Source organism: Rutidosis leptorrhynchoides, chromosome 11, assembly GCF_046630445.1.
Source record: "Rutidosis leptorrhynchoides isolate AG116_Rl617_1_P2 chromosome 11, CSIRO_AGI_Rlap_v1, whole genome shotgun sequence".
Taxonomy (NCBI): domain Eukaryota; kingdom Viridiplantae; phylum Streptophyta; class Magnoliopsida; order Asterales; family Asteraceae; genus Rutidosis; species Rutidosis leptorrhynchoides.
In genome coordinates this window covers 195,125,079-195,150,397 of record NC_092343.1, presented here as the reverse complement: position 1 = coordinate 195,150,397, position 25,319 = coordinate 195,125,079, and the positions used below count along the sequence as shown (strand labels likewise).

The window sequence follows — 25,319 nt, the reverse complement described above, 5'->3', positions numbered from 1 at the left end:
TTGTAGCATAGTTGAACGCATGTAGATCTCTTATAGCCCACGGTTGCATAACTCAAAATTATTGGGTTAGTACTCGTCTTTTGCAATTCGGGGAGTACCCGGTCAAACTCAATCAAAACTCGAGATTACTCGGAATATCAGCCAAAACTCAGTCCCTGCTGAGTACTAAAAGGCGATTTTTGCAACCTTGTTATAGCCTCCAACTTAAGGGCCATAATCCTAAGTTTTGCAAGTAAGAAAAGGATGTTTGCAGAATGTATTGGTCTCATGTGGGCAATATTTTCAACGTATACATATACATATACATAACATTAAATAAGATAAGATCATATACACAAGTACACAACTAACTATGAATCACCTTGTTAACTTTAATTAGAATATCAAAATCACACCCAGCTTAACACATTGGAATACAGGATCATATATCTAGCTGATAACTTCATTAAAAATCTCAACCCACAGATAGAAAAAACTAAATTAATTTGTTTTTTCAATTTAAAAATAAAACAATCATAGAATCCCAACTCGCATAGTTAATTAACAGAATGAAATTAAGTAATTAGCTTCTTTGCAAGTAAAAGTGCTTGTTGCATCATCATAAGGGTAACTATAAGAACTTGGGCAAGCCTCCTTAAATATTTTCGAGTAACTCGTCGGCTTACATATTTTCGGATCATTAAACGCCCCACTACAACAACACTCCGGTTTCTGAAACGCCGTACACGCACTCTTGCACGCAACAACCTCACCACCATCTCCTTTCACCTGCAAACTTCTTGGACACTTTACATTCAAATCGGACACACACGTAACCCTAGAACAGTTACCCGATCCACCCAATGGAACAATCGATACAGGAACATTGTACCCGTCTACTAGGCTGACGTCATAGAAATCCATCGGGCTATTAAGAGTGAACTCTGCTAATGAAACTGGCGGCACACCACCTGCACCGTTACACTGAAGCACGTTACCACAGTCTCCGGTGACGCAGTTTCCTTTTCCGGAGGTATCGAATGTGCATCCTGATCGAGCCCAGAATCGGCCTGACCACCCTGTTGGTGCGGTCAGCTTTATCGAACCACGAGGTTTGAGCTCGAGACCACCTGGGCTTAACAACGGATGACCGCCACCCGATAAGATCCCGGGCCATATTGTCTTCTTACAGTTGTTTTGCAATGTGAAAATTGCTGCATCAACACCTGTGAAGAAATTAATTTAACAACAATATGTCAAAAACAGGATTTTGGTTATAACATTGAATCAAATATTAATGGAAATAAAAAAACAAATAATTAAATAAAAGATTACAGAAGGAAGAGAGTAGGAGAAGAAGAGAGAATTGTAAGAAATTAGCCATGAGAGTAGTATGATGGTGCAGGGAAAGATAGGCAGTTGTTGTTGTTGTTTATAAAAGGAATTTAAGGAAGGTTTGTTATGACACCAAAATTGTAGTGTGAATTTTACACTTTATTATAAATATTTTAGCTTTTTACGGAGTTTTAGTTAAACAAAATTTGACGATAGGATAAATGTAAGTATGAAATTGACCTTCGATAAATTAACTTACCAGGGTGTTTGTGATTGTATGATATTATCGTTTTGATTGCATTTTGATAGGGATTTTATCTTATACTCCGTAAAATTTATATTTATATTATTCTATCATTAACATAAATATACAATAGTTACTAGTATATATAAAAAATACAAATTTATCAAACAGTGTATATTTACGAGCTCTAATATATGCTAGATCAATAATCATATACTATTCAATCACAGATTTAAACTCAACATTATTATTGCTTAGTTAAATTAACTAATAATAGTCTCATCTTGTAGCAAGCCACACATGATACTTGATGAAAGATATTACTTTAATAACAGGGTAGGACTTTGTGTTTGTCACATTATCCCTCTTTTGCCTTTAAAATTTTGCATTTTCTTACAAAAATTGTATCATCTGCTTTACATATTTCTTAGTTTTTATTGTGTCAATAGATGGGTGAGTACTATTAACCATTATTTTGCAATAGACATTAGACATTATTTAATAACTTGTATGAATATTTATGTGTTTCATATCGTGGTTAATGAAGGATGCATGGAAGGTCCGTAATGATAGGCTTGTGTTGTTTTAGTGTGAGTCTGCTTGCTCATGTGGTTTGGTTGGGACCGTCAGGTCTAGTTTTTCGGCTTTGAGTTCTTCTCTTAACGTTTTGTGCTTAACTGTGTATTTTTTTTTTTTTCGGTTTTATATATTTCATCGGGTAGCATTTACCCTTTACCTAAAAATTATTTTGCAATACACCTTATTCCCTACATCCAATATTAATTGTCTTCATATAAAAAACACACAATTTAAGAAAAAATAATTGTCACATGTACTTTTTCTTTACTTTATGTCTCTTACTTTTTACATACATTTTTTTTCTACATACATAAAATAAGAGTATAATAAAACTTTACATTATTATTTTTATCTATTTATGAAAGTAGACAATTGATTTGGGACATTTCAAAAATAGAATACTGGACAATAAATTAGGGACAAATGGAATATTTAATACCCCCTTCGTCCCTAATTTATAGTCCATTATTTCATTTTGGGATATCCCAAATTAATTGTCAACATCCATAAATATTAAGAAAAATAAGATTCAGTTCTATTATATGTAGATAGGATTAAATGAGAAAGAAAAAGTAAAGGTAAAACTGAAAAGTTAACAGAACTTTTATGACATTTTCTTAAATTGTGTGTTTTTTTTTTTTTTTGTCACAGACATCTCAGTAAGAGTAATAACCACATTAGGAAGCGGTGCAATGGTAACAGCAGTAGCAGAGGACATAATCGGCTGAGTGCTCATCGGCTGGAATTCCATATTAAATCTGAAAATTCGTCGAGAAATTAGTAACCCAACCGAGTAAAAAAAATTAAACTTATTCCTAACAAATGTTAGAAAACGGATATGAAAACAAATAATCGTATTGGTTCTTGAATCGTGAAATACTTTCCTAATTAAGTATTTTGCCTCTCACAAGCCTTGGGTTAAGATGAAATCCTAATTTGGATAAGACAAGAATTAAATTGTTTCCAGGCAAAATGAAATCAAAATTACGATTTAGAAAATCTGTGTGTGTTTCTGTATGTCTTCCTGAATGCAAAAAAACTGTTGGAAAAAACCGAAATAAAGTCTGCTTTCAACGGTTAATATGAAATAAAGTCTGAACGTCAAGGGGCGCACCCCCATTGACCCCCACATTTTGCGCGACAGTTAGGAGCCAACTTTTACGGGCGTGTACTCCACACTCTTCGAACTCGTTATTAAGTATAGCTAGCTAACCCTTGCATTCAAGTAAACGTCAATTCTGACCAAACACCCCAAATTAATTAAATCGTGTTATACAAAACTACCAACCCACTACATAAATAAGATTCATATGCCCCGAATAATTAAGTTTATATATATCAACACATTTAGCACATAAAACAATGAATCTATATAATTTCACTTTGATATCTCGATGTGTTGGGAAATTACGGCCTCACTAATTCCCACCACCCAGCCCAACAATAATAGTAAAGAAATAAGAACAATACACAACACAAGATTTAACGTGGAAACTCCAAAACAGGAGAAAAACCACCGGCCCCCAAAGAGAGAAATACACTATATCACAAATTGTTACAATGATATAGACGACTCTCTTAAGCCAACTACACTCTCCAAAATATTTAACTAATACAACTCTCAAACAAGGGTAAGAAAGAAAGAAATAATCAAATACTTAAAGTGTATTGATTGGTGCAATTTGGAAGTGAGGCTTAACACTCCTTTTATAACCAAGTCACCCCCTCCCACTTCTTCCTCCCACCTATGTGGGATAACATCCATTTACAAATACAAAGCAACCATATCCATTTCTTCTAACCAAAACTATAACCAACAAATCTCCACCTTTTGGATAGAAGAAGATAACCATGCTTCCACTTTGCAAAAGAAACCGACGTAGATGCTTCCTCGACGACAAATTCAAGATCCTCATCTTCATGTCGCTGACATTACCTCTAACCCAAGAAATAAAATTTACATCTTCATCGAACATTGTCAAGACCCGACAATCATTGTCATCACAGACAATCATAACTCTTAACAAGAATTATCATACTCCACCATTAAGAGTATAGCACTTAGAATATCACATTCCAAGCATTTCATCTTGGCACATGTTGTTGAACAACCAGCTGAAACTTTATGGTGCAACTTCCTGTTTGGCTTTCCCTGGAAGTTTCATCAGCTACAACATCAGTTTCCACCACACAACCTGCATCAATGCCAAACCAATGCTCATGTGCAATTGTAAAACCGCTAACGAACATCCCTTTCCATGGTGGCGCGGACACACCATGAGGATGACGTGACTTCAGAAGAATTCGTCACTCTCCGTAACGACGGAGACAATGTTAGCATCTTTGGAGCCATTTGCCGGATTAGCTCCACCGGGACAATTAACCCTTACATGTCCAGTCTTCCCGCACTTCCAGCATGTCAGATTCTTTCTAGAGTTTCTCTTCTGCCTATCCGAACACAACAGTACCGTAGCTTCTGATGACGAGACTCCGTTACCTTCCAATCTTTTCTCCTCGGATAGGAGCTTGCTAGTAACATCTTCAAACTTCAACGTTTCTTTCCCATACATTAGAATAGGTTTCATGTGCTCATAGGACGATGATAAAGATAATATCAACCTCAAAGCTTTATCTTCATCATCCGTTTTAACTCCAATAGCCTCCAGTTCCGAAACAATACCGTTAAGAATACTTAGATGATCTGAAATCTTTGAACCCCCATCCATACGCAGAGTATGAAATTGTTCTTTAAGACACAACCGATTTGAGATGCCCTTGCCCTGGTACAACTGCTCTAGTTTAACCCAAAGCTCCTTTGCCGTTGATAACCCGTGCACATTTGGAAGCACGTTCTTTGCAAGACACAAACGAATCGCACTTGCTGCCTTCAAATCCATATCATCCCATTCTTCTTCATCGAACTTACTGCTAGAATCACTGCCAGAAACAAGGGTGGGTTTACCCTTCAAAGCCTTGTGTAAACCAGACTGAATCAACACATCCTTGACTTGAACCTGCCATAAGCCAAAATTGATCCTCCCATCAAATTTCTCTACATCAAACCTCATTGGACTGAACTTCGACATCGTATCCGTATCCTATAGACAACACTTTCTCTGATTTTGCTCACGTTTCGAATAGCCAAAAGATGTAGCAGGTAGCCAGGACCCTTTAAATCGGAAATCCACAACTCGCCACTAACAAATCCAACTATTACTACGAATCAGAAAAAATATTGTCTAACCAGATACCCTATACGATCAATAGAACTCGTTTCTGATGTGGACGATCCACTCCCGTGGCAACCATAGAGCATACTCCGACTCCTATAACCGAGACCCCCGTCAAACCTGACGCTCTGATACTAGTTGTTGGGAAATTACGGCCTCACTAATTCCCACCACCCAGCCCAACAATAATAGTAAAGAAATAAGAACAATACACAACACAAGATTTAACGTGGAAACTCCAAAACAGGAGAAAAACCACCGGCCCCCAAAGAGAGAAATACACTATATCACAAATTGTTACAATGATATAGACGACTCTCTTAAGCCAACTACACTCTTCAAAATATTTAACTAATACAACTCTCAAACAAGGGTAAGAAAGAAAGAAATAATCAAATACTTAAAGTGTATTGATTGGTGCAATTTGGAAGTGAGGCTTAACACTCCTTTTATAACCAAGTCACCCCCTCCCACTTCTTCCTCCCACCTATGTGAGATAACATCCATTTACAAATACAAAGCAACCATATCCATTTCTTCTAACCAAAACTATAACCAACACGATGGACAATTATACTCGGTTAGTAACTTTTTACCAACAAACAAATAACAAACTTCAACATCAAATCAAAATAAAAATGATTTCAGCAAGTTTATATCTCAATGTGCCAACGTGGTAATGGAATATAACTAAATTTCAATAAAGATGAAGAACATAATATCAGCATATAGTATAATCAGTAAGAAGATATAATCAAAAGCATAATTATATAGCATGTAATATGTTCGAACCAAGATTATACGAACCGACTTATAGCCTTTTCAGATTATAAAACTGTTTAGTTTCAATAACAATACTAACACTATTATAACGAGCGATCTGATGATAGAACAAACAATTATAGAGCAGATTAATACCAACTTATAGAGCAAATATAATCAGTCTCGCATATAAAAAAGAATCTGTTTAAGTTATAGAAAAAAGATAACGAAACCGATTACGCATATACGAAACACATAAACTAAATAGTAATAAACGATCAGACGGAAAATAATATGGAACCGGGCTTGTGTTTGACACAATTCCCTTACACAGATTATTCGTCTGTTCTTAGGGTACAGCGATTCTAAGCAGCGTACTGCCAGACTTGAACTTGCCTGAAAATTCGTCGGACGGGGAGACCTTGTTGAATCGAGAAACAACAACAATAACAAAACCCAATACCACATGAATGGTGTATGGGGGAGGTGAGATGTAGACAATCCTTCCCCTATCCGAGTATAAAAACAAGTTATTTCTCTACCCAGTGTGAAATACTCTCAAAAGTTGAGAAAGTCATCCCTCTCTATTCGACGGATAAAGAGATAGCTTCCGAGTGGACCTCCGGCCAATAAGTAGGAAATTTTTTTTATTTTTTTTTTTATATAGTAAAAATAAAATTAAAAATAAAATCGAGACGCCATGAAAATGGTAGAATCAAATTTTCATGGGTTTTAAATCTTGTCTGGAATTCAATTTAAGCTTTAACAGTAGTTAAGATGCCAATAAATCGACGCTTTTTTTGACTTAAAATAGAGCAGAAAATAATATCGTTGCAAAATGTTGAATAGAGAAAGAATGCTTCAAAATAATATCGTTGCAAACTATACCTGCGCTACTGGACTTACAGCATCCCACTAGATACTCTTGATATACAGGTAACGTTCTGTGAACACAAACCCTACAACCTAGCGCGAGCCATCGCTGACCGGACTACCCGTCGATGGTGGGTCTATGTTTAACCACCCCCGCTGAGATCCTCATCTCGCAGGGAGTTATTCACGGTACTTCGGACCGGAGAGTTAAACTCAATTGACCCTTAAATCCCCCTTCATTGATGTTAAGCATGGACCAAACACGACCCGATTATTCTATGCTTGATCATTTGGCGCCATCCGTGGGACACACAAGTTAAAAGATTTTGATTTGATCTTTTCTCTGGATGTCCACTAATAACTCGCTTGTCTCTTTTTAATACAGTAACAGGTGTTGAAATGACTAGCAAGCAAGAACTACCTAAACCTGCGCAAGCGCGAGCCACCACTCCCACAGGACCTAAGCCAGCCATCAAAGGATCTGCAGGAATTTCCGACAGCGCACCACCAAGAGGTACCCAGATACCTCCCCTGGTGCACTCACATCGTCTTTCAAGACCCCGGAAGCAATCAGGCCGATACCCTGGGCCTCGAACACCACAAGCGCGGGGTTCACCTCCGTCTACCCAACATCTGAAGCCACGCGCAGTAGACCTAGCCACACTAGCAGTTCTGCTAGCCCACAAAGCGCAAGACCTTCGCCCTCGCCGAGAAGGGATGCCTCTCCAACAACTCCCGGATCTAGCGCCACTACTTTTGCACAAGGAACCTCACCTGCAGGAAGAGGCACATCCACTGAATCACCGGCTCGAACGCGCGAACAAAGCGCTCTCAGCCAGGCCAATCTGATTTATGCTTTGATGAATGTCGCGCCGGACGACATGGTGCATGAATTTGAACAGCCCGGAAAGGCTGAACTCATGATCAAAAACCTGTACATAGGAATGAAAGGGGTACCCGTCAAACCCTCTTTCAAAACTGCTCCTACAGGAGAAAAGTTCTCAGCGCACATACTGAATCACGTCTCGCAGCCACTGCCCGTGATACCGCTAACCCTGAGGTATTATGACGGATTCTCGGACCCTGATGACTTTCTGCACAAGTATGAAGGAATAGCGCGAAACCAGCGCTGGGCTGATGAGACAGAATGCATGGAGTTCCCTCCGCTGCTTGAAGGTGTGGCTCGACAGTGGTTCAACAACCTTCCAGTGCCCGCTAGAAGCTGTTATGATGATCTCCGAACACGTTTTCTTCTTAACTTCCATAACATGCGCGCAACTCGAAGGACGCATGTCGAGTGTCATGACATCAAACATGAACGAGGAGAATCCCTAAGACAGTTCATCGATAGATACTGCCAAGAGGTAGCGAGAATCCCTAACTCCTTAGGAAGCTCCCTCCAGAGACACTAGCAGAAGCGATAAGAGAAGCACACGAACACATGCGCGCTGAAGAAGACACCACCAGGTACTCGAGTTACAAAGGTTCAGCAAATGGTCGGCGCGACGGTTACGATTCTCTAAGGGGTGGGCGCCAGTCCGGCGGTTTTGGAAGAAACCCGCACGACTCCAGCCCGTACCGCCACTATGGTAACAATCATCACAGCTACAGGAGGCACCAGCGAAACCATCAAGGGAACAACAACAACAACAACCAGTAACATCATCGGAACAGAGACAACGACATAAGGGAAAACAAGCAAGCATTAATCAGAAGCCTCACCAAGAGCCTGAAAGAGATATACGTAACGGAGCCCATCTCGAAAACATTTGAGAAACCTGCGCGCATGTCCGAATATGCGCGACGTGATAAGTCTAAATTCTGCGACTTTCACGACGAGTTCGGACATGAGACCAATCGCTGCAATGCATTGGTTGATAAGGTGGTCGTTTGCCTCAAGCGCGGAGAGCTGAAACATTTGAAGCCAGGGAAGGATGAGTCGGGTGGATACAAGAAGGAAAATGAAGGAGGTGAGAAGGATAAGGTCATATATGTCTTTTCATGGGAGAGGAGGAAAGAAATCGAGAAGGAACCGTTGCTGCCATATGAAACCCTCAAGGCGCACCTTCCACACGAACCTATTTACGAAAGGAAATGTGCTCCGTTGGTCGTGGAGGGTTACTTGCCTGAGTGCGGTCAGTACATTAACAATATTCTTATCGACACTGGCAGCTGCGTCAATGTTATGTTCTTCCACTACTTTGAAGACTTGTCCTACAAGATGAAAAGCAACATAAGAGAGGTGAAACAGCAATTCAGAGGAATAAGTGGGGACCCAGCTTGGTCAAAAGGGATACTTGGAGCAGCATTGACCTTGCGGGATGATCATGACAGGGAGAGGGAGCACACGTTGGTGGTTGACTTTAAGGTAATACGCGCGGAATCAGAATACGACGCTATCCTTGGACAGCCGGCGTTATCACACTTTGCCATCACCACCAACATTTCTCAAGGTGTTATAGTGCTGCCTACCCCGTTAGGGAAAGTCACGCTCAAGTCCAAAGTAATAGCAGAGGACTATCGACTTCAGCAGGTACACGTATATGTGACTAGTTGCTTTAAAAATTAAAACTACAGATTATGCGCAGGCACACAAAGGCAGAATTAGCACTTAAATACTTAACCGGGTGGAATGCAGTGGACGCGTAACCATTCTGCGCGCTTACCGCACTAAAATGAGCACAATCTTACATAATCTGAAACATAAGACGCATATTAGAGTGCGTTTGCATACATACTCGCGCATTCGTTGATTTGTAACACTATTTGACTGGTATCCACATATCCGAAGTATTCAAGCCGCGGCAAAGGCGAAGAAATATGGGGCCAGTTCTTTAGGAGCTGTAAATGACGAGGGAGACGAAATTGCCGGCGTTGACTATGAGTACAAAGAACACAATGACGAGAAGTTGAGGGAGAGTGCATGTGGCTACAGTTATGATCAAGGTGGATACAACTATTACTGGTATAAGAAAGTTTGGAAGTTCTTAAGTGCACCTTGTTTAGAGCGTATTTGAAATTTGTAATGATGACAATCTCCAAGCGCTTTACACGCATTATCTATCTATGTTTAATTATTGTATCCAAGTTATTGTCTGCTATAATCTTTGTGCCATTTACAAGCAAAGTAGTTCAATAACTTGAAAACGGTGCGCACAATTATGTAGGCAGCGCACTCCTGCCTTTGAAGTGTTGCTTTCTTCGACACCCGTGAGGTAGCTGCTTGTTTGGCGACAAGCTAGTCTATTATAACCGGACGCTTAAGCGTCATTGGGTTGACCTAACCAACCCGCGCAGAACATGAGATCTGCAAGTCATGACCTCAACCCTAAGTTTTGGTCGCGCCTGACCTCAACCCTAAGTGTTGGCGCCCTTAGAAGACTCCCGATGCGCACATACGGATGTTTAACTTAAGCATATGTTGTGTGCACAACAATATATGTGACCAGTCAAACGTTGACATGCCTTGAGTATAATTACAATTAAGATCAACGAGAACTTAGCCAAAAGCAAAATGTTAACAAACGATCTTACACACATGATCACACTATAATTGCAAACAAAACCCATATACCTGGTCATACAAATACTTAGCAACCGTCATTTGGACGAAAACGGGCAAACCACAAAGGGTAGAATCATATATAGCGCGTGTATATCGCCTATGACTAACGACGATAAAATCTGCCCAAGTGCCAATCACTAGCGCACATTCATAAAATTCATAACATAAATGTTATCTACAACAAAGAAAAGGCAATAAGATAAATATTTTATTTCCATCAAAGTCATTACATACGTGAAGGAAATTACAAATTATAATTGTTCGTTTAACAAGCGGTGCACATCGGCAGTAGGGTCATTGGACAAAGCTACCAACGAAGGGACCATGATGTTCACCAGCATCGGCGCTATCTCCTTGCTCTTTTGCGCTACAAGAGGGTCCACTTCCTCGGCAATAATGGCATCTAAGGCCTCGAAAGATTGAACGTGAGGCTGGATCTTCTTCCAAAAAGCGAGCTTCTCTTCCTCTTTAAAGGCAAGGATGGCGTCAACAAGCAGATCGCTCATATATTTGGAATTGCCAGCGCGAGCAACAAGCCTGGGAAGACCCTTCTTCAGGGTCTCAAATTGATGCACCATCGAATCACGATTGGCCTCGCAAGTAGACAGGCGACCGGAAAAATCTCCGCGCTGTTTCACCAGAGAGCTCTTCTCAGACTCAAGGGAGTTAACCTTTTTGGCTAACCCCTCAATCTGAGAAGTTAAAGACACTTTCTCAGCAGCTAAATTAGACGAGGCACTAATTGCCTCTTTGCGCTCCTTTTCTGACTACTCGAGCTCCGAGTTCAGATGCACGATGCGGTCATGCATCTGATTAACATTCAGCGCGCCTGGCGTAGAAGAGCCAGCGCCATCCAAACGATCCCTTTCGCGATGCAAAAAAAATTGGGAATGCATCAAGTTCAACATAGCTAGCTGAACATCAAAGCGCCATTCCGCCTTTGGTGATATATACGTGAAGTAATTCGGGAGTTTGATACTCTCCAGAAAATTGGATTGGGAAGTCGCTGTAGCCTCCGGTATTGATAGCAAATCATTCTCGGACCGCACTTAATCGCTCCTTAACCGCAGGTTCAATCTTAGCCGTCATCTCAGCATCGTTATTTCGTTCTCCATTCGAAGTCCCACTTCTCATCGTCATTCTAAAGAATGCAAATCGGTCAAATAACGAAACGCAATTAAACTACACACAACACCACCCAATCTTGCCTAACACTCGTCATACATCACTTTTTAGACACGATTTGCACTCGTAAAAATGGTAGCTAGTCATTATTACGTGCACTGATATGTCCAAAATGAACGGTTTTATTTGTGCGGTGTCGTTAGGTCGCAACACGTCAGAATCAGCTACCAAAAGAGAGTAAGGGTTTTATCATTTATATTTAGGTGGGGTTTCCTAGCTATAACTCAACTACTTGTCTTCCATTTAATGAGTAAGTGGCAAATATAACTCAGGTTCGTATTTTTATATGTTTGCTCAGTAACGTGGGACAAAAGTGCCTATTTAGTTAACCCTAGTGACAAGAGGTGATAGATTAAGATTAACTAAATAAAACAGTAATTTAACTTATAAAGATAAAGATAGATAGGTATGGAGAATAGAATTCTGATGGGGAATTATCACAAGAGTTCAACTTCCTAGGATAAACACTAAACCTCAATCAACTGGGCTATGAACCGAACTGATTTGTCACTAAGAGTTTATGCCTTGAAGATTATGGCTAAGACGGATATCCCTACTCCCAACGTTAACCTTAAAGGGTTTAAACGACCTTATGGATAAAATCCTAGGTACATGAACAAAGTCGTATACCCATAAAGGAAAGTCTTAGCTTTTCTTAATCCGAGTTGATCTAACTAAAGCAATATTCCCCCACTTAACACTATGCTATGCCTTAACATTAACACACATGCAATCTTAGATATTCTAAGGTACTGCTAATTGGATTAGGGGTCTCTCCTTTGAGATCATTTATTCAACCCCGGATAATCATACAACATCTCAAGAACGTTGCTTCTGACGCGAATCATGCTTTTGAGCAAGCTAGTGTTCACTGAACTCTATGTTTCCTACTCTAATCACAACCTAAATGGGCAGCTCTTCTTTGATGAATAAATGGTTATTCATACGTAGGTACTATATCCCTATTATGACGTTAAGCACACATAACTACTTATCTTGTATCCTAGGGTTGATCAGGTTCTAATACTAGGTTATAGCCACGTGAATAAGCAGAAAGGGTGATCCATAAATTAAACTTCTAAACCGTCAGGGTTTCAACATAACAATAGGATAGGTTTCAGATAAAGTATTCAACATATAATAAACATTTGTAGCAGATAGATAGGCATGCAAGATGAAAGCAACTTAAGATAACAAGATAACTTCTTTAAATTCAGGAAAGCGTTCACCATTTATAGACAAGATCTAGACCATTACAAGTGCTGACATCCTCTAGACCACTCCTATTACAATCTTCGGCGTTCGCCTCCGGGTACTTAATTTCCCACTCGGAGGTGAGAAGGCTTTGAAAGCTCTAGTGAGAGAAAGTGTATTGTAGTGATAGAGTGAGGAGAGGTGTGTTGAAATTGGATGAAAAAAGCCTTTAAATAGACTTGGATTTTCCCTGCAAACGGCTGGCAGGCCGTTTGCAGGGCCCGTTTGCCAGACCGGTCCGTTTTCAGGGGCCGTTTGCCCTGGCCATTTGGCAGGCCGTTTGTGAGCCAGCCAACCCGTTTGGCAGGCCATTTGGCAGGCCGTTTGGCATGCCTGGTCAGCTGATTTTCCTGGATCGTAACTTGATTTCTTGTCTTTCACCGTTTTCGCTCTCGAATCTTCGTTTTAGCTCCGTTTCTCTTGATTCTTTTTGCATCATCTTCGTAATTACTTTATATACAAATTTAACCGAAAAAGCGATTATTTTGCCGACAAAGTTTTGAACTTTATGCTTTTGGGACTCAATATCGGGGGTAAAAACATGACTTTTTAGCCGATATCAAATATCCCACACTTAGACTTTGCTTATCCTCAAGCAAACTTCTGAACTTTAAACAATGAAGACTTTTATTCGTAGTGATCAAGTGGTCTTTGTTCCACAAGACGGAGGAGTGAAAATTTAGTTTTACTCTTTTTGTTATTCTCAAACCCTTTTCCGCAAGCATGAGAGGAGGTTACATAACTGAGGCTACCTTACTCGGGTCACTCATTTCACTAAAGTGTTTAGGGTGTCCTATAGTTCTAAGAAATGAAATCGCTCTTAGCCAGTCATGCTCACATTCTTCATCATAGGGTTGATCAAGACTCAAATCTCCGTCAATCATTTGAGAGAATTTCCAGTTATTGACTCAGCTTGAATCATGAAGAGATGGTGATTTGGAGGTTTATTGGGTGCGAAAGGTTTTGATAGATAGGAGTTTCTTTGAAAGATCGAATTTTAGTGATCCTTTCAGCTTTTTGTCAGGAATTTCAAGATAAGCATCCCTCTTTTTGACCGCCAGGAGTTCTTTTCTCGAATCTTTTCTGGTTCTGCTCCTTTTTTCAGAACCTTTATTCATAATTTATTTTTTTTATTTTTTATTTTTTTAACAAGCATCTTTTGTTTTTCTCTTCGAGGTCTCCTTTTATTGGCAGTCTCTTTGATAATTGGCTTGGACGCTCGCATTTTCTAATGCGGTTTTATAGAGGATTTCCCGAAAGGAATAATTTTGTCGGGATTTTATTTCTTTATTTATGAAGCGAATAGAATAGATAAGTAGTGGTGGATGGAATTGTGGGATGAAGATGAAAATGAAGATGTGTAATGGGGGATGTTTTTGTCTTCACGAATTGCTGAGGTTCTAACTTAGTCATCCTTGTCAAAATGTGTGATTTCGAAATGTAGATCAAGAGCAAGTTCTGATTCCGAGATGTTAACATCGGCGCACTCAACGGAAGTATAGTGAAGCACTAAAAATGAGTGCTTATAAAGCCTTATTTGGAGGTGCCTCACAACAATTATAATGGGTCGAATAGCGCCTTTCGTTATGCAATGCTCTTTTGGAAAGTTTGGTTTGATTTTCGCAAAAAGTTTTTAACCTTGTTTTACCCTTTGGTCTATTTTGTAGCAAACAATTTTTGATCTTTTATAGAATTTTATAATCCTTAGTGTTTTATAGTTCAGAAAGTTTTAAATTTTTGTGAAAAATTTAGTTTTACCAACACTTGAGGGTTTTACAAGAATCGTTATGTGCAACATTTTCTATCCCACACTTTAAAATAACAGTATCCTCAATGTTAAGGATACAACGTATCCCACACTTTAGGTTTTAAAAGAGGCATTTTGTCATTAAAAGTTTTTGTTGATGGGGTTGCCAATCCAACACTTAGTTTTTAAAGTGGTATAGTAGTTTGCGTATATTCTATTTGAAAGAGTGGTGAAGACGTAGTACTCCCCTATGGTTGCAAGGCGTGTAGTCGGATGGCGTGCCAATTATGGTTTCTTCAGTTCTCGTGCTGGCATCATCCTCGTTCAGCGCATCCTTGTCCCAAGTTGTGCTTCTATCTCGTATGGTCTCGATCGCCGTTTGTTTGTGACGTTTTATTCATGCAATTTTATTCTAAATATCACACATACTCAAAAACATAAAGTAGTTATGCCCGAAATCGGGCGTACAAACATAAAGTAATAAAGTTTCATAGGTAATTATCCAAATAGTTCAGAAATAAGGACAGTCATGGCTGAGGTGGTGGGTACGGAAGGGAGTAAGATACACTGGTGCGCGACCTCGTCGGGTTTCTCAAAGTGGACTGTCCCTCGTCAGTCATTTCCTCGTCTGTTGTGAATTGTTGTGCCAATTCTGCCGTGTTCATGCCTGAGGATATCCTGAACTGTTTCTCATCTGATCGCGCGATCAGTCCTGTGAGTGATGAGGTGCTCGTGTGAATCATAGGCCCTGTACGCCAACCCATACCTTCCTGCAGATCCCTACCCCACTGTGGGTTTACACCCATACCATCTATACCCTACATGACTCCCTCAGTCATATATCGGTTCGCAGCCTGATCCCATACGGTGTAGTGACCCGAACTTTTTCATGTTTATATATATTAATTGAGATTGATATTTACATGATTAAATGTTTCCAACATGTTAAGCAATCAAACTTGTTAAGACTTGATTAATTGAAATATGTTTCATATAGACAATTGACCACCCAAGTTGACCGGTGATTCACGAACGTTAAAACTTGTAAAAACTATATGATGACATATATATGGATATATATATAGTTAACATGATACTATGATAAGTAAACATATCATTAAGTATATTAACAATGAACTACATATGTAAAAACAAGACTACTAACTTAATGATTTTTAAACGAGACATATATGCAACGATTATCGTTGTAAAGACATTTAATGTATATATATCATATTAAGAGATATTCATAGATGATAATATCATGATAATATAATAATTTAAAATCTCATTTGATATTATAAACATTGGGTTAATAATATTTAACAAGATCGTTAACCTAAAGGTTTCAAAACAACACTTACATGTAACGACTAACGATGACTTAACGACTCAGTTAAAATGTATATACATGTAGTGTTTTAATATGTATTTATACACTTTTGAAAGACTTCAATACACTTATCAAAATACTTCTACTTAACAAAAATGCTTACAATTACATTCTCGTTCAGTTTCATCAACAATTCTACTCGTATGCACCCGTATTCGTACTCGTACAATACACAGCTTTTAGATGTATGTACTATTGGTATATACACTCCAATGATCAGCTCTTAGCAGCCCATGTGAGTCACCTAACACATGTGGGAACCATCATTTGGAAACTAGCATGAAATATCTCATAAAATTACAAAAATATGAGTAATCATTCATGACTTATTTACATGAAAACAAAATTACATATCCTTTATATCTAATCCATACACCAACGACCAAAAACACCTACAAACACTTTCATTCTTCAATTTTCTTCATCTAATTGATCTCTCTCAAGTTCTATCTTCAAGTTCTAAGTGTTCTTCATAAATTCTACAAGTTCTAGTTACATAAAATCAAGAATACTTTCAAGTTTGCTAGCTCACTTCCAATCTTGTAAGGTGATCATCCAACCTCAAGAAATCTTTGTTTCTTACAGTAGGTTATCATTCTAATACAAGGTAATAATCATATTCAAATTTTGGTTGAATTTCTATAACTATAACAATCTTATTTCAAGTGATGATCTTACTTGAACTTGTTTTCGTGTCATGATTCTGCTTCAAGAACTTCGAGCCATCCAAGGATCCGTTGAAGCTAGATCCATTTTTATATTTTCCAGTAGGTTTATCCAAGGAACTTAAGGTAGTAATGATATTCATAACATCTTCAATTCATACATATAAAGCTATCTTATTCGAAGGTTTAAACTTGTAATCACTAGAACATAGTTTAGTTAATTCTAAACTTGTTCGCAAACAAAAGTTAATCCTTCTAACTTGACTTTTAAAATCAACTAAACACATGTTCTATATTTATATGATATTCTAACTTAATGATATAAAACCTGGAAACACGAAAAACACCGTAAAACCGGATTTACGCCGTCGTAGTAACACCGCGGGCTGTTTTGGGTTAGTTAATTAAAAACTATGATAAACTTTGATTTAAAAGTTTTTATTCTGAGAAAATGATTTTTATTATGAACATGAAACTATATCCAAAAATTATGGTTAAACTCAAAGTGGAAGTATGTTTTCTAAAATGGTCATCTAGACGTCGTTCTTTCGACTGAAATGACTACCTTTACAAAAACGACTTGTAACTTTTTTTTCGACCATAAACCTATACTTTTTCTGTTTAGATTCATAAAATAGATATCAATATGAAACCATAGCAATTTGATTCACTCAAAACGGATTTAAAATGAAGAAGTTATGGGTAAAACAAGATTAGATAATTTTTCTCATTTTAGCTACGTGAAAATTTGTAACAAATCTATTCCAACCATAACTTAATCAACTTGTATTGTATATTATGTAATCTTGAGATACCATAGACACGTGTACAATGTTTCGACCTATCATGTCGACACATCTATATATATTTCGGAACAACCATAGACACTCTATATGTGAATGTTGGAGTTAGCTATACAGGGTTGAGGTTGATTCCAAAATATATATAGTTTGAGTTGTGATCAATACTGAGATACGTATACACTGGGTCGTGGATTGATTCAAGATAATATTTATTGATTTATTTCTGTACATCTAACTGTGGACAACTAGTTGTAGGTTACTAACGAGGACAGCTGACTTAATAAACTTAAAACATCAAAATATATTAAAAGTGTTATAAATATATTTTGAACATACTTTGATATATATGCATATATTGTTATAGGTTCGTGAATCAACCAGTGGCCAAGTCTTACTTCCCGACGAAGTAAAAATCTGTGAAAGTGAGTTATAGTCCCACTTTTAAAATCTAATATTTTTGGGATGAGAATACATGCAGGTTTTATAAATGATTTACAAAATAGACACAAGTACGTGAAACTACATTCTATGGTTGAATTATCGAAATCGAATATGCCCCTTTTTATTAAGTCTGGTAATCTAAGAATTAGGGAACAGACACCCTAATTGACGCGAATCCTAAAGATAGATCTATTGGGCCTAACAAACCCCATCCAAAGTACCGGATGCTTTAGTACCTCAAAATTTATATCATATCCGAAGGGTGTCCCGGAATGATGGGGATATTCTTATATATGCATCTTGTTAATGTTGGTTACCAGGTGTTCACCATATGAATGATTTTTATCTCTATGTATGGGATGTGTATTGAAATATGAAATCTTGTGGTCTATTATTATGATTTGATATATATAGGTTAAACCTATAACTCACCAACATTTTTGTTGACGTTTTAAGCATGTTTATTCTCAGGTGATTATTAAGAGCTTCCGCTGTCGCATACTTAAATAAGGACGAGATTTGGAGTCCATGCTTGTATGATATTGTGTAAAAACTGCATTCAAGAAACTTATTTTGTTGTAACAAATTTGTATTGTAAACCATTATGTAATGGTCGTGTGTAAACAGGATATTTTATATTATCATTATTTGATAATCTACGTAAAGCTTTTTTTAAAACCTTTATCTATGAAATAAAGGTTATGGTTTGTTTCAAAAATGAATGCAGTCTTTGAAAAACGTCTCATATAGAGGTCAAAACCTCGCAACGAAATCAATTAATATGGAACGTTTTTAATCAATAAGAATGGGACATTTCAGTTGGTATCCGAGCGTTGGTCTTAGAGAACCAGAATTTTGCATTAGTGTGTCTTATCGAGTTTGTTAGGATGCATTAGTGAGTCTGGACTTCGACCGTGTTTACTTGAAAAATGATTGCTTAACAAATTTTGTTGGAAACTATATATTTTTAACATGTGAATATTATGTGATAGATGTCTACCTCTAGAACAAGTCCCATTGACTCACCTAATAATAATGAAGAGTCAAATGTAAATTGGAATGATTCGTGGACTGATTCACAAGTTCCCGAAGAGGAACCGGAAGAAGAGTCGGAACCGGAAGAAGAATCGGAACCGGAAGAAGAATCAGAACCGGATGAAGAAATAGAACAGGTGGGGGAAATAATAAAACGGTTAAGTAAAAGAAAATCCTCAACCAACCGACCAAGGTTAATTATGGTCAATGGTGTTTCCGCCAAGGAAGCAAAATATTGGGAGGATTACCAATTCTCCGATGAATCGGATTCCGACGAGAATTTCGATGATGTTATAGAAATTACCCCAACTGAATTTAAAAAGGTAAAAGAAAATAATAAGGGAAAGGGCATAAAAATAGAGAAATCTAATTCCAACCCCGATGAACTTTATATGTATCGTCAACCCCCGAAGTCCTTAAGTTGTAACAATGACCCGGGAACTTCTAAACCACCAGGTTTTTCTAAACCAATGTGGAAAACGACGGCTCATATTAGGAGAACATCATATATCCCTAGAAACTTGGCAAAATGAACCAAAACCGAAGAAGAAGAAACAAGCGAGTCGGAATAAGATAGTTGTATTCGTGTGGTGTAATATATGTAATATAGTGTGCTTATGCTTTATGATATATGTAAAAATTGCTTGTATTAATAAGTATTTTTTTTTATTAATCTAACTCTTGTCTATTTTACAGTATAAAAACACAAAATGGATAGACAACCCAATATTTTAAGAGACCTACCCGGAGACATGATTGATGAAATCTTGTCTAGAGTCGGTCAGAATTCTTCGGCACAACTATTTAAGGCGAGATCAGTTTGTAAGACATTCGAAGAACGTTCCAAGAATGTCTTGGTTTATAAAAGGCTTTCGTTCGAAAGATGGGGGATATCACACTGGGAAATCCATAAGTTATGATGTATTTACTTTTACGCATATATTGCGTGGAACCCAAATGCTATTTTACGCAATGGGTTAAGAAATTATTTTGACTCAATATATCCGAATATTGGACTTCGTGATTTAGAAAAAGTGGCTAACATGCAACATAAAGAAGCATGTTATGCTTACGGATTAGTAATGTTCGCTTCTCACCAAAGTGAGAACAAGAACATCGGGCTACAACTATTAAACAAAACGTTTCCACAAGTGACGGAGTCGGTAATTGGGGTAAGAAATGAGGTTTTTAGATTGTTACAGGACTGTTGGACATTACGTAACCCTCGTCCCTTTGACGACGTTACAACACGCTGTCTTATCAACGGCCATAACGGTTATGTTCCACAAGACCAAGGATGGGAAGTAATCCTAGTAAAACTAGAATGCATGACTTGTTTCTGGACGTATGAATTACGTGTCTTTATTGCCTTTGCTGAACGACTTGTGTACTAGCTAGAATTATCTTCACAACCATCTTGTATCAAATTTATTGTGTGCTATATTTCATGCTATATGTAAAATAAGCGGTATTGTAAGTTTGTAAAATATTGTGTAAAAGTTTGAACGCGAAATATTATTATAATCAGTTTTTCATATAGAATTGTAGTAGTTGAATTGTATATTAGCTACTAAGTATGAACTTAACGGGTAGGTACTACCCGAATTTAAACTTATAAAACGCTAATATGAAGAAAAAACTTTTATAAATGAGTTCATATTATGCTACGAAATACTATTAACTACTCTTAATATTCTGTATGATTAACTTGTTCCATTTGACTATTTTGAAGGAAATGGCACCGACTACTCGACACACCGTGAATATGAATGAAGAGGAATTCCGTACTTTTCTAGCTTCAAACATAGCCGCAGTACAGGCTGCGCTACATACCAACAATAACCTTGGATCTAGCAGTACAAGAAATCGTGTAGGATGCACCTACAAAGAATTCACTGCCTGCAAACCTTTGGAATTTGATGGAACCGAAGGACCGATCGGATTGAAACGGTGGACCGAGAAGGTCGAATCGGTGTTTACCATAAGTAAGTGTACTGAAGAGGAAAAAGTGAAGTACGCTATGCATACCTTCACAGGTTCTGCGTTAACATGGTGGAATACCTATCTAGAGCAAGTGGGACAAGACGATGCGTACGCACTACCGTGGTCAGCATTCAAGCACTTGATGAACGAGAAGTACCGTCCCAGAACCGAGGTCAATAAGCTCAAGATAGAACTTAGAGGGTTACGAACCCAAGGATTTGATATTACCACGTACGAAAGACGATTCACAGAATTGTGCCTATTGTGTCCGGGAGCATTCGAAGATGAGGAAGAGAAGATCGACGCATTTGTGAAAGGAATACCGGAAAGAATCCAAGAAGATATAAGTTCACACGAGCCCGCCTCCATACAACAGGCATGTAGAATGGCTCACAAACAAGTGAACCAGATTGAAGAAAGAATTAAAGAATAGACTGCTGAAGAGGCCAATGTGAAGCAAGTCAAAAGAAAGTGGGAGGAAAACGGTGATAAGAATCACCAATACAACAACAACAGCAATTACAACAATAATCGCAACAATTATCCCAACAATCGCAACATCAATCGCAACTACAACAAACGGCCCAACAACAACAACAACAACAACTACAACAATCATCCCAACAACAATAATAACCGCAACAACAACAACAATCAGAAGCAGCTATGTCAAAGGTGTGAAAAGTATCACTCGGGGTTCTGCACCAAATTTTGCAACAAGTGTAAAAGAAATGGTCATAGCGCAGCGAAGTGTGAGGTCTACGGACCAGGGGTTAATAGAACGAAAGGAACAAATGGTGGCGGAACGAGTAATGGCGGAGCAAGTAGTGTCGGAGCAAGTTATGCCAATGTAGTTTGTTATAAATGTGGAAAACCGGGCCACATTATTAGAAATTGCCCGAACCAGGAGAACACGAATGGACAAGGCCGCGGAAGAGTTTTCAATATTAATGCGGCAGAGGCACAGGAAGACCCGGAGCTTGTTATGGGTACGTTTCTTATTGACAATAAATCTACTTACGTTTTATTTGATTCGGGTGCGGATAGAAGCTATATGAGTAGAGATTTTTGTGCTAAATTAAGTTGTCCATTGACGCCTTTGGATATTAAATTTTTACTCGAATTAGCAAATGGTAAATTAATTTCAGCAGATAATATATGTCTGAATCGAGAAATTAAACTGGTTAGAGAAACATTTAAGATTGATTTGATACCAGTAGAGTTAGGGAGTTTTGATGTGATAATCGGTATGGACTGGTTGAAAGAAGTGAAAGCAGAGATCGTTTGTTACAAAAATGCAATTCGCATTATACGAGAAAAAGGAAAACCCTTAATGGTGTACGGAGAAAAGGGCAACACGAAGCTACATCTTATTAGTAATTTGAAGGCACAAAAACTAATAAGAAAAGGTTACTATGCTGTTCCAGCACACGTCGAGAAAGTACAAACTGAAGAAAAGAGCATCAATGATGTTCCCATTGCAAAAGAATTTCCCGATGTATTTCCGAAAGAATTACCGGGATTACCCCCACATCGATCCGTTGAATTTCAAATAGATCTTGTACCAGGAGCTGCACCAATAGCTCGTGCTCCTTACAGACTCGCACCCAGCGAGATGAAAGAACTGCAAAGCTAATTACAAGAACTTTTAGAGCGTGGTTTCATTCGACCAAGCACATCACCGTGGGGAGCTCCTATTTTGTTTGTCAAGAAGAAAGATGGTACATTCAGGTTGTGTATCGACTACCGAGAGTTGAACAAACTTACCATCAAGAACCGCTACCCACTACCGAGAATCGATGACTTATTTGATCAACTACAAGGCTCGTCTGTTTATTCAAAGATTGACTTACGTTTCGGGTATCATCAAATGCGGGTGAAAGAAGATGATATTCCAAAGACTGCTTTCAGAACACGTTACGGTCATTACGAGTTTATGGTCATGCCGTTTGGTTTAACTAATGCACCAGCTGTGTTCATGGACCTTATGAACCGAGTGTGTGGATCATACCTTGACAAGTTTGTCATTGTTTTCATTGATGACATACTTATTTACTCAAAGAATGACCAAGAACACGGTGAACATTTGAGAAAGGTGTTAGAAGTATTGAGGAAGGAAGAATTGTACGCTAAGTTTTCAAAGTGTGCATTTTGGTTGGAAGAAGTTCAATTCCTCGGTCACATAGTGAACAAAGAAGGTATTAAGGTGGATCCAGAAAAGATAGAAACTGTTGAAAAGTGAGAAACCCCGAAAACTCTGAAACACATACGCCAGTTTTTAGGACTAGCTGGTTACTACAGAAGATTCATCCAAGACTTTTCCAGAATAGCAAAACCCTTGACTGCATTAACGCATAAAGGGAAGAAATTTGAATGGAATGATGAGCAAGAGAAAGCGTTTCAGTTATTGAAGAAAAAGCTAACTACGGCACCTATATTGTCATTGCCTGAAGGGAATGATGATTTTGTGATTTATTGTGACGCATCAAAGCAAGGTCTCGGTTGTGTATTAATGCAACGAACGAAGGTGATTGCTTATGCATCTAGACAATTGAAGATTCACGAACAAAATTATACGACGCATGATTTGGAATTAGGCGCGGTTGTTTTTGCATTAAAGACTTGGAGGCACTACTTATATGGGGTCAAAAGTATTATATATACTAACCACAAAAGTCTTCAACACATATTTAATCAGAAACAACTGAATATGAGGCAGCGTAGGTGGATTGAATTGTTGAATGATTACGACTTTGAGATTCGTTACCACCCGGGGAAGGCAAATGTGGTAGCCGATGCCTTGAGCAGGAAGGACAGAGAACCCATTCGAGTAAAATCTATGAATATAATGATTCATAATAACCTTACTACTCAAATAAAGGAGGCGCAACAAGGAGTTTTAAAAGAGGGAAATTTAAAGGATGAAATACCCAAAGGATCAGAGAAGCATCTTAATATTTGGGAAGACGGAACCCGGTATAGGGCTGAAAGAATTTAGGTACCAAAATTTGGAGATATGAGAGAAATGGTACTTAGAGAAGCTCATAAAACCAGATACTCAATACATCCTGGAACGGGGAAGATGTACAAGGATCTCAAGAAACATTTTTGGTGACCGGGTATGAAAGCCGATGTTGCTAAATACGTAGGAGAATGTTTGACGTGTTCTAAGGTCAAAGCTGAGCATCAGAAACAATCAGGTCTACTTCAACAACCCGAAATCCCAGAATGGAAATGGGAAAACATTACCATGGATTTCATCACTAAATTGCCAAGGACTGCAAGTGATTTTGATACTATTTGGGTAATAGTTGATCGTCTCACCAAATCAGCACACTTCCTGCCAATAAGAGAAGATGACAAGATGGAGAAGTTAGCATGACTGTATTTGAAGGAAGTCGTCTCCAGACATGGAATACCAATCTCTATTATCTCTGATAGGGATGGCAGATTTATTTCAAGATTCTGGCAGACATTACAGTAAGCATTAGGAACTCGTCTAGACATGAGTACTGCCTATCATCCACAAACTGATGGGCAGAGCGAAAGGATGATACAAACGCTTGAAGACATGCTACGAGCATGTGTTATTGATTTCGGAAACAGTTGGGATCGACATCTACCGTTAGCAGAATTTTTCTACAACAACAGCTACCATTCAAGCATTGAGATGGCGCCGTTTGAAGCACTTTATGGTAGAAAGTGCAGGTCTCCGATTTGTTGGAGTGAAGTGGGGGATAGACAGATTACGGGTCCGGAGATTATACAAGAAACTACCGAGAAGATCATCCAAATTCAACAACGGTTGAAAACCGCCCAAAGTCGACAAAAGAGCTACGCTGACATTAAAAGAAAAGATATAGAATTTGAAATTGGAGAGATGGTCATGCTTAAAGTTGCACCTTGGAAAGGCGTTGTTCGATTTGGTAAACGAGGGAAATTAAATCCAAGGTATATTGGACCATTCAAGATTATTGATCGTGTCGGACCAGTAGCTTACCGACTTGAGTTACCTCAACAACTCGCGGCTGTACATAACACTTTCCACGTCTTGAATTTGAAGAAATGTTTTGCTAAAGAAGATCTCACTATTCCGTTAGATGAAATCCAAATCAATGAAAAACTCCAATTCATCGAAGAACCCGTCGAAATAATGGATCGTGAGGTTAAAAGACTTAAGCAAAACAAGATACCAATTGTTAAGGTTCGATGAAATGCTCGTAGAGGACCCGAGTTCACCTGGGAG

General features: G+C 38.3%; 1 protein-coding gene across 1 annotated transcript; it reads right to left on the bottom strand.

The window, feature by feature from the left end:
• Nucleotides 1-483: 483 nt before the first annotated feature.
• LOC139876449 (pathogenesis-related thaumatin-like protein 3.5) lies at nucleotides 484-1,380 on the bottom strand. The gene is made up of 2 exons (XM_071863768.1): nucleotides 1,315-1,380; nucleotides 484-1,205 (listed from the first exon to the last, which is right to left on the bottom strand). The coding sequence occupies exons 1-2, from the start codon at nucleotides 1,361-1,363 to the stop codon at nucleotides 541-543; spliced, it is 714 nt and encodes a 237-aa protein (XP_071719869.1). The 5' UTR covers nucleotides 1,364-1,380; the 3' UTR covers nucleotides 484-540.
• Nucleotides 1,381-25,319: the final 23,939 nt, after the last annotated feature.